We start from the raw sequence: 8,903 nt of genomic DNA, 5'->3' as shown, positions 1-8,903 counted from the left end.
GTATGAGGACAGAGAAGGGCACCAGCCCTAGGCACCCACCTGGTCTGGGGGGTGGTGTGTGCGGAGTTTCAGGAGTGAGGTCACAGTGTAGTACAGGAGCAGCAGGATGCTGGGGCTCACGTACACGGGCCAGTCGTGGCTGGTGTTAAGGACCAGTGTGTTGGAACTGGAGCAGTTCGTATGGGCCACGAAGTCCTTAAGACCAAAAACCCTATGCAGAGAAGACACGGCACTGACCACTGGCTGAGGGGAAGGGCACATGGGCAGGTCCAGGACGAAGGGACAAAATGGGTCTGTGTGGGTGAGCCCTCACCTGGCCCAGATGCTGGCAGGTGGGAGTATATCCTGGGCGAAGGGCATCTGGTAGCAGTAGAGACAGATGAGGTGGCCAGCACCAAAGCATCCCACCATGACACAGAGTACGCTGAAGCCCAGGGGGCTGATGGGAAAGTGGCAGGCCCACCAGGTGCAGATGGCCAAGAAGACCAGGAAGTAGACGCTGGAGAAGGCCGAGGGGTGGGCGATGCCTGCAGGACCAGACAGGGGCATGCAGGGTCATACCTGGCTGGGGCTGTGGAACCTTCATCTTATTGGTCAGCAGGGAGCTTGGCAGGTGCCAAAAGCCTTCCCAGTATGACAGCCAGTGCCAGGATCCCCGCTCTCTGCCCAGTGGGTACCTGCCAGCGCGAGCAGCACTATGGCTAGGGTCCGTCCGGCGGCCACTAGCAGCCAGTGAGCTGTGATCCGGAACCGGGTGGCCAGCCGTGACCTCCGCTTGGGAGCCAGCACAAGAGATTCCTGCAGCCCTGCCGGGCAGCCGGTGTCCACATCTCTGTCATCATCGTCCTGCCAAGGTCACAGGGAGGGCTGGGGGTCAGAGGCACAGCACTCAAGCCACTAGGGAGGAATAGGGGCTGCTCCTCTGAGGGCCAACGGACTGCCAGCCTGAGCACAGACCTGTGCCACCCTCTGCGCCCACGGTCTGCCCACTACCTTCCCGCTGCCTCACTCAAGTGCATAGCCCTGGCAGGCCTTCCTGGAGGTGGCCCACCCCAGCCCCAAACAAGTTCCTGCCAAGCCCCGGCACACGCGATGACTGACCCATGCAGACTGACCTTGGACTATTCTGTAACCCTTCAAGGGCCTCTTTTTTATCTCCCCATCTAGACCACCCCGACCCCTTGTCCCCCCAGGACAGATAGTCCTCACAGATTCCTGCATGTGTCCTGAAAGCCCCTGATCCTGCTCAGTTTGGCCCCTGAAAGGGCCCAAGCAGGGATTTTTAGAAAAAAGGAAAGCAGTACATGCACATGTGTGCACTTCACTTTACAGTTTACAGAGCCCCTTTACACCTGTTATACTTGGTTCCACGGGCTGAAGTAGTACTTTCCTTATAAGAAGCAGAAGCTCAGAGGAATTCCCAAATTATATGGCTGTTTGCACCCTGCTCACCCTCTGCTCCCCATGGGGCCTCTGCAGAATGGACAGATGGACCCTGTGAGGCATAGCCAGGTGCTGGGGTCTCCTGCTGCATCCTGCCAACTCCTCTAGAGGTCAACCCTCTGGAGACACAGAGGTGGCCAACCACCCAGGAGGAAACAGGATGGCCCTTCCAGGACTCCTCTGTCAACAGTGGGGACAGAGATCCAACAGGGCCTATTGCCCCAGCCCTACCTCAGGTTTCCTGAAATGGAGCTGCTTCCTAGGCAGGGGAGAGCCAGGGTGAGACAGAAAGATCATGGACTCTGTGTCAGATGCCTGCCCCCCCAGGTCCCCATCTGTACATTGAGTGCCCTGACAACGCCCTTCCTAGTAGCTGAGGCAGCACTAAGCATCCAGACTGAGAGCAGAGGCTCTAGATCCAGGTGACCTGGTCAGATATCAGTTCCGACCTCTCGTCTGTGCAGCCTGAGGCAAATCACCGAACCTCTGAGACTGTTTCCAGTCTGTCAGGGGTGGGTGGGGGCTGGACAGAAGAGGTGAATCAGACAGGTCCTGCCCTCACAGAGCCTGCAGGAGTGGGGAGTCCCCAGGGAGGTGCAGCTGGGCTGTACTCAGAAGGAAGGAAGGGAGCAGGCCCGGGGGAAAGGGCTACAGGGTATCCATGACCAAGATATGAGAGCAGGACCCAGGCCCCTGAGGTCAGATGTGTAATCAGGGTTCCCCCTTTAGACCCTGGAATGCAAGGAGTGGGAGGCCCCAGCCAGCCCAGATGGAGGAGATAGCCACTGGCAGGTACAGCAGCCTGGCCTGAGCTCACCCCCGCCCACAGCCTGGCCCAGACCCTGGGAAAGCTTCTGAGAAGGACTGTGAAAAATGAGCATTTCTGGGAGTGGGAAAAACAGAGGCAGCTGCTGAGTGGAAAGACAGGTGCTTGGGGCTGCCCGTGGCATCCAGCCCAGCCAGCCCTGGCCCTGGCTCCGACTCGGCTGGTTCCACAGGCCATGACAGGCAGAAGTGTCCACTCGTCTCCTTACCTCCTGCCACAGCCCATCTCACCCCGTCAGAGCATGCGTGTGCATGGGTGTGACAATCTGGATGTGTACACGTACACAATTGTGTGCACCATGTGTGCATGTGGCCCTGCCAGGCAGTGTCACGCAGCACTTGGGCTGCTCCTAGCTCTGGGTTTTAAAAGTAGGCACCTGTGAAGGGTGCTCCCACTGCCGTGCTCCAGGATCTGTCCACACCCGTTGCACCTAGGTCGGCAGGATGGCGCAGGCTCTATGCCACTGAGGGCGCGCAGGCAAAGGTGAGCTGTCCCAGTCACACGGCGGACCAGAGTCCAGCCCCAATGGGCAGCGTGGGGTGGGAGGCTGACTCTTCCTGCTCACCCACAGGTTTCGAGAACAGTCCAGCCCCTTCCCGGCAGAGCTGTTCCAGGAAGCCTTAGTTCTGCTAATGAGGAGACTAGAGGCGGCCTTGGCCCATATACTTGCTGGTGCCCACGTGCCCCCGTGGGAAAGGAGGGAGACCCAGTCAGGAGGGGACCCTGAGAGCAAGCAGAAGGGCAGTCGCAGCCCTGGCTTAACCCCCCACAAAGACCTGGAAAAGACACTTGACCTCCAAGTCCCTGTATCCCCCTCTGAAATGGGGGTACCAGCCTTGCCTGGTGGGATGGGGCAGTGATGGGCAGGGCAGCAGGCTGAGTCAGCTGCAGGCTGAACGTCTTGACCTGCTATGAGAAGCTGCCTTCTCTCTCTGGGCTCCTCTGTAGGTCAAGGTCCTCATGCCCCACACGCCTCAGCTACTGGACAAAGGCATGGGGGTATGGAAGGGGCTTACGGCCACTGGGAGGCTCTGGTGCCCGGACCCCTGGACTGTCACAGATCCCACCCAGCCCTGGAGACCAGGCCATACTCATGGCCACAGACCCTGTACAGGTCAGAAGAGTGCTGAGCCTTCAACCGAGGGGGACATCAGGGCCCCATGCTCACGTCTTGCCGAAGGGAAGACTCGGGACCCTCTAAGGACCGTCTCTGATTTAGAGCCTTGCTGGCTTCTGAGCCTACACGGCCCCCACCTTGCCCACGAGCCTGCTGACAATGCTGTGGGTGAGGCTTCTCAAATGTCCATCTCTGTGTCCATCAGTCCATCTGTCCATTCGTCCCAAGGACTCCCTGATGTTTGGCACAAACCATCCTCTAGCACTGCTGACTCCCTACTGTCCTGTGACCACAAAGAATCTCCTCCAGAACAGTCTCTAAAGGCACAGATGTTGTCTGGGATCTCTGCAGGTGTCCCCCAAGGAGGAGCCCTGCCAGGTTTTAAAGGGACACGTGCTGCATTGCTAGTGTACCCCACACCCATGGGAAACGTACCTTCTCTCCCCTCTGGTTTCTTACCTCTTTATAATTTGCACAGTACTGATTCTTACAACTAAAAGCCCACATTTGTTAAAAAAAAGGAAAAACAGAAAAAGAAAGTAAAATAGTCCTCAGGTGTCTGGGATGCAGCTCTAGGATGCTCCACCCCTGCACACTTGTGCCCTGCCCACCACAGCTCACCGGCTCCCGGGCACACTGGTTCTGCGGGGCTTCCCGTGCGAGGCGCCCACAGAGGCCAAGGCACACAGCGGAGACCACCAGGATGCCCAGGTCGGGGGCCACCAGTCGCACAGCATTGGGGATATCCTTCAGATCCAGCCTGTGAAGGGCAGGAGAGCCCACTGGTTGGCCCAAGAAGGCAGGTGCCAGTGGAGGTGGCGCATGGAGTGGGGGATCCCACTCTTGGGCCCAGGAAATCCCCTGGGGTTTCTTACCTCGTGACCCCTACGAGTCGGGAGAGGTTCTCCCAGTGGCTGCCTGTGGAGAAAGGTGCGGGGGAACCAGGTCAAGAGGGTGAAACCTGAAAAACCCCCTCCAGTCAACAGGAGGCCCTCGAATCTCCAGAGTCAGGGAACCCTTGGTCTCCAGGACTCCTATGGCTGGTTTCTGGGATGCTTGAAAACATTGTCTTTTCTGGTAGGGAGACGGAAACCCAGCCAGGAAAGCCAGACGGATCAAAGGCCCATTAGCTCTGCCTGGCAGAATGGGATTCACAGCCCAGCTGGGCAGTGTGTGGCCTCAGCAGAGCTGATGTGGCTAGGAGGCTGGACCAGGCTCTCAGACCCATCAGTTGGGGCCAGCTGCTCCTTAGGGGCTGCAGTGAGGAGGCCTGGTCAGGACTGGCACACAGTGAGGCACCTAACTTCCCTCCAGTTTCTAAACAGAGGAGGGGCACACTCATCAGGGAACGAAACCAGAAGTCTGGTGAGGCAACCTGCATGCCCACCTGGCTGAGTGTGCCAGGCAGGAGCCTGGGGATCTGGAGGTGGGAGACCCCAGCCAGGCAGGAGGCCTGGGAACCTGGGGCTCCCTCATCTGAAGACCAGGGGGTTGACATCAATGGTGTTGGAGGGCTGGGTGCCAACAGGCCAAGGGGTGCAAGGGCGCGGGGCAGTGAGGCTGAGACTCTAAGCCCCAGCAGGTACTGGAGAAAGATGCTGACTGAGAGGGGGAGGGGCAGGGAGGGGAGAGACATCGAGAAGACCAGGGCTGCCCCAAGAGCGGTACTCCAGGTTCTGGAACTAGCACCACACCAGTGCTTAGCCCAGCCCCACAGCCAGCCATTACCGGGGCACTTAACGTGGGCCATCTCGGCTAAACATAAGTCATGGACAGGCTCTCAGGGGGTGGCCCACGTAGGGCAAAGCATGGGTGAGGCAGGGCAGCCAACCTCCCCATGGAGACACAAGGTTCTTGCAGGGCTTCAGTTAGCTCAGGAAGGACACTAGCTCTCCCCCAAACCTGCTGCCCCTGGGCAGCCGCTTCTCCACCCCTCAAGGACTCACAGTTTGACCCCAGAAGCTGGTCCAGGCTGGGCACGGTGCGCAGGCATATCTGGAAGGTGAAGTGGGCCACGAGGAAGAGGAGGCTGAAGGCCAACAGGGCTCGGAGGAGGCGGCCAGTGTGACCTGTGGGCAGAAAGGGAGGGATGAGGCCAGTACACAGCCCTGGACACACAAAGAGTGTGTCCTGGGGGTCAGCACCTGATCTCATTCAGTGCTCTGGACCATTCCACTGACTGCTCACAATAGCCCCATAGGTGGGCACTATCGTGACCTCCAATTTATAGACAGAGAGATGAAGTGACTTTTCTAGTCACAAAGCAAGGAATCAGCTGAGCACAGCAGTTCACCTGCTGTCTGGGGCTATGGGGCAGTGCGGGGCAGGAGCCAGCACTAGAAAAGCCCTCTAGGCTTGGGGAGACACCTTCGGGTTTGTTCACGTGTCCAACAAACATCTGTGTCACTCTGCTCGGCCCTGGCCACAGAATGCTGCTTCGCCCACCTTGTATGGACTGAAATCGTGCCCCGGGATCAGGGGGTAGAGGAGGGCAGGCTGGGATCCTGGCTCTTCGATGAAAGCGGGGTGAGCCTTGCCCTCTTGCAGGGGAGGGTATCATGGAGCTAAATGCTTCCAACATGTGTATAGAACAAGTCATCTCAGAAAGGAACAATGGCCACTTGCTGAGAGCCTCATCATCCTGAGGGCCTGACCTCGTGGAGGGAGAAGCCAAGGTAGAGATGGGCCCAGGAGCCCGTGAGCACAGGCAGGGGCAGCCCTGGACAAGTGCCTCTTTTTGCCTCGAGCCTGGCAGGAAGAGGCATTCACGACCATGTCTGGACCCTGCTCCCTGGGAAGGAGGATTCAGCCCACCTGATAAGGAGACCTGGGCTGCAGGGAGAGAGCTGGGCGGCCTTGGCCCACGTGAAGAGAGGACTCGGGGAGCCCTGGAGTCACTTCTGCCCCGCGAGTGGGTGGGCAGCTCTCATTCTGTGCAGGGGCCAGGACCAGAAACCTCTGTTCAGTTCTGACTGCTGTACTCTGAGCTCTGAATCCTGGGTTAAGGATACTGGGAGTGGGCAGCTTCCTTCTCTAGTCCCTGGCTTTTTGGCAGAAGCCCCCAAGTCCTCACCCTTGCCAGCCATCTGATTTGCTGCTGACACTTACAGAGCAGCTGGGCCCCTCTTTCGACTTCCCAGGGACAGGTGGGGTCACCATCAAACCAGCCCTCTTTCTCTTGCCAGAGGCTGGCAAGCTCAGGGCCCCTGTCCATTTTGTTCACTGTCTTTTAGCACAATCACTATTTGTTGAAGAGACTCAGAACTGGCCTGTTTCCCTTACCCTAGGGCTGGCCTAGCAGGTAAACTGCTGAGTGACATGTCATTCACATGCCGTCTTGCCTGACTTTGCCAAGGAAAGCCAGGCTCAGATTGGGGGAAGGACTCCCCTAGGCAGCCCAGAGAGGCACCCAGGTAGGATCCCGACAACCTCTCGGTTTCACTCCTTTCTAGGTCCCTCTAAGCCCTGACATTCTGACCCTTCGATTGCAGCCTCTGATCTGTGGTGGGCAGGGGTGAGCAAGAGGGAGAGCAGGGTGGAGCTGGTGGAAGAAACAGCTCGCTGGCGGGAAGAACAAACGGAAAATGAATGGGAGAGTCTGGCCCTGGGCCCTGGCTGGGCCCTTCTGCTCAGAGCCCCAGGCCAAGAGGAGGGAGAGGCCATGGTCCTCTCCACAGGAGTACAGAGCTGGGCTGCCAGTGGGCGCTGTGCAGGGCTCGGGGGTGGGGGGAGAACTTTCCAGAGGCTGGCCCATACTCCCTCCCAACTAGGAACTCACAGCAGCCATAGGGTGAGAAGGTAGAGCTTCCTCCCTACCACGGCTCGGCCTTCCCTCTGCCCAGCCTGCCTACATGACACCTCTCGTACAGATCTGGGAAGTCCCAATGGGTGATGTGGTGGGAGAGCCCCTGCCCCACTCTGTGGACTCACCCTGCTCCCAAGCTATGGAGACCTGAGGCCGGCCTTGACAGCTACCCAGACTGATGAGCTCCCATACATGGCAGGGCCCACGAGTCAGGGTGAAAGCCCCTCAGTAGGAAAGTGACCGGAACACCTACCTGCCTCACACCTGACAGCCTTCTCATCCAGGACCCCTGGACATCCGCCTAGCAGGCACATCAGATGTCAGTACTTCCCACCGTCTTCCCCTCCCCTTCCCGTTTCGCTTCTTGGCTGGCTCCACAGTGTCCTGGACCCTGAGTCAGCACAGAGCCAAAGGGCTGGAGCCCTGGCTCGGTGACTTTAGCTCCTCTTGCCCAGCTGGAAGAGGCAGGGCGGGTCCAAGAGGCACCCCTGGGAAACATGTGCCTGGAGTGATGCCCCACTGAGACAAGTGCTCCAACCTGACCGTCTTCTCCAGGGATGGCCGTGGATCCCCACGTGCTTGCCAGCATCCCCAAACGTCCATCTCTAAGAGTCCCCTGTCCTCAGCCCTGAGCTACTGATACCTCCTTGGGGGTATAATGGCATCTGGAATCCCTCCGGGGCCCTGCCGAGCCCCTGCTCCCCTCACTTGATCGGCTCCCCCACCACATCTGCTGGCCTGACCTCCGGGAATTGGAGTCTGGCCTGGCCTGATGGGAGGCCCTGCCTGGCACTCAACGCACCGCCTATCAAAGCTAGGATGCTCTCGCCTGCCTGTGCCCAGCTGCACTGGGAGCAGACAGTCCCCCTGGGAATTCACAAGTGGGCAGCAGGGATGGGCAAGCCCAGAGGACAGCTCTGGCTCTAGGTGAGAGCAGGGGGTCAGGCAGGTGAGGGATTCCTGCATCCGCTCGGGAGGGATAAGGGGTGTGGCCAGGGCCCATTAGAGGTACTGGAAACAGGTCTCTGTGGACAACGAGGCTGGGAGGAACGGGCCCTGAGTGCTGGGAGGAACGGGTGCCATTAGTGGGCAGGGGGGGGGGAAGCTGCGGGAGCAGGGAGGAGGGCATTAGACCATCTGATACTGTTGCTGCCTGTCCTCTCTCCTGGGACTTGACACTGGAGGCCTGAAAGAGCAAGGAGCACCATGGAAGGACAAGCCCTGCCCTTGCGTGACCGGTGCCCCCGACCTCTGTGCACGGTGGGGGAGGGGTGGGCACAGACATCGCCCCTCCTTAAGGTGCTGGGGCTCCCACTTAGGGGCTTCGGGCTTAGGCAGGAATCTCCAAGGAAATAGGGAGCGGGGCTGAGAGGCTGTGGGTTGCAGAAGCTCAGGAAGGTGGGGTCTTCCCAAAGGGTGGTTATAAAAGAGCATCTGTCTGGCCCAGAGCAGGAGCCCTGGGTATGAACTCCCTAAAATGGGCCTGATGGTGGCTGCTCAGTCTGCAAAGGCTCCAGAGGGTCCCTGCCCTCAGCAGGGTCCTGACTCTCACTGTCCACCTCCCAGCCACAGTTCACAGATCCCCAGCCTTCCACCTGAACTGTGGCCCATGAAGGGCCCACTCACACTGCTCTCTTCTGGGGCAGCCCAGGCCCCTTGTAGGTGTGGTGCCAACCCTGGGGCTGAGCTGGGCTGTGACGAGAGGCCCCACC

The 8,903-nt window shown here is 59.2% G+C and overlaps 1 protein-coding gene across 2 annotated transcripts in view; it reads right to left on the bottom strand.

Annotated features, from left to right (window-relative positions):
* Nucleotides 1–8,903, bottom strand: part of PIEZO1 (piezo type mechanosensitive ion channel component 1 (Er blood group)) — a 62,564-nt gene that overhangs the window by 19,707 nt on the left and 33,954 nt on the right. For both annotated transcript variants that reach the window (XR_005658582.1, XM_039888664.1), the window contains exons 3-8: nt 5,333–5,455; nt 4,262–4,304; nt 4,008–4,146; nt 678–846; nt 314–527; nt 40–211 (exon numbers count right to left, since the gene is read on the bottom strand). Coding sequence is in view for 1 of the 2 variants with exons in the window: in XM_039888664.1 (XP_039744598.1) it covers nt 40–211; nt 314–527; nt 678–846; nt 4,008–4,146; nt 4,262–4,304; nt 5,333–5,455 (860 nt within the window). In the remaining variant the exon portion in view is untranslated. The remainder of the gene's footprint in view (nt 1–39; nt 212–313; nt 528–677; nt 847–4,007; nt 4,147–4,261; nt 4,305–5,332; nt 5,456–8,903) is intronic.

This window comes from Pteropus medius, unplaced genomic scaffold, assembly GCF_902729225.1.
Source record: "Pteropus medius unplaced genomic scaffold, Ma_sr-lr_union100, whole genome shotgun sequence".
Classification (NCBI taxonomy): domain Eukaryota; kingdom Metazoa; phylum Chordata; class Mammalia; order Chiroptera; family Pteropodidae; genus Pteropus; species Pteropus medius.
This window is presented reverse-complemented; position numbering and strand designations above follow the sequence as displayed.